The sequence below is a fragment of the Aplysia californica genome, unplaced genomic scaffold (assembly GCF_000002075.1).
Source record: "Aplysia californica isolate F4 #8 unplaced genomic scaffold, AplCal3.0 scaffold03246, whole genome shotgun sequence".
In the NCBI taxonomy this organism is placed as follows: domain Eukaryota; kingdom Metazoa; phylum Mollusca; class Gastropoda; order Aplysiida; family Aplysiidae; genus Aplysia; species Aplysia californica.
In genome coordinates this window covers 1-1,144 of record NW_004800516.1, presented here as the reverse complement: position 1 = coordinate 1,144, position 1,144 = coordinate 1, and the positions used below count along the sequence as shown (strand labels likewise).

At 42.4% G+C, this 1,144-nt stretch overlaps 1 protein-coding gene across 1 annotated transcript in view; it reads left to right on the top strand.

Moving 5' to 3' along the window:
• LOC106014146 overlaps positions 1 to 222 on the top strand; it is a gene marked incomplete at its 5' end in the record, with an annotated part of 2,203 nt that extends 1,981 nt beyond the window's left edge. The window contains 1 exon segment of the mRNA XM_013091217.2: positions 18 to 222. Within this exon segment, the coding sequence (XP_012946671.1) occupies positions 18 to 139 (122 nt within the window).
• Between the last annotated feature and the right edge of the window lie 922 nt (positions 223 to 1,144).

The window sequence follows — 1,144 nt, the reverse complement described above, 5'->3', positions numbered from 1 at the left end:
ACCCTTCAACCTTTCAGGCGTAGGCAACGTCCGAATGCGGTACCCCATCGCCCCAGTGCACGGAGAGGGCAGCACGGTCTACAAAGAGCTCAACGCTCTCAAGACAAAGCTGGAAGAAGAGAACCCTTCGTACCAATAGTTGGACTGACTCAACCAAGTACGTCAATTATGTATTGCTGGATTGTTTAAGAGAGAGAGAGAGAGAGAGAGAGAGAGAGAGAGAGAGAGAGAGAGAGAGAGAGAGAGAGAGAGAGAGAGAGAGAGATATTGATAAATATTAAAATAGAATGACAGAGAATAAAATGGTTTGGCCACTTGTACTTATTTCACCTAGCCTGCCAGCCTCGAGAGCCCATAACACCATCACTCAGGATATAAAGGAAGAGGAAAGCCACGCAAAAAGTGGATTGAGGGAGTCAAGGAAACCCTGAGAAATCATAATACCCCAATTGAAAGAGCTGCAGAGTTAGCCTACCATAAAAGACCGCATCTCCCCTCGATGCTTAAGGGCAACAGAGGATGAAAAAATTAAAATGCCAAAGTAAAGTAATACTGAATGAAACTTATTATCAGCAATAAATCTCTTGTCATCTGTCCACCTGAGAAAAAGTGACCCCATTAAAGAACCGCCCCACTCAATTAGCCAATCAAGACGGAGAACGCAGCTGAGTCTTAAATAAACATCTTTAGGTTTAACATGGCCTCGTAAAACAAAGCAGTATTTTGAAGGGCGGGGTTTTCAAATCAGTATCCATTGATTGAAATGGGGAAGAGCATTCAGAAAAATTCACAAACACTTCTTTAGAATTTGAGCCCTGTCGGTCAAATTTAGAGCCGTAAAAGGAGCAGCTAATGAGTATTTTTCAAGATCTTTTTCTTTCTCATGACCTTTTGGAGGATCGAAAACCCCCCCACAATGACAGCATCAATAACGAAGTTAAACAATACCCCCCAAAATTGTGTGAAAGTGAGTGGGACGTATTTTTATTGTTGCTCTGATGTCAGTTCCTCACTCTTTACAACAAAATTATTGTTTAGAGGTGGGATCCAATCGTTTATTCTCCACTAAAACTGATTGGGAGAGAGAGAGAGAGAGAGAGAGAGAGAGAGAGAGAGAGAGAGAGAGAGAGAGAGAGAGAGAGAG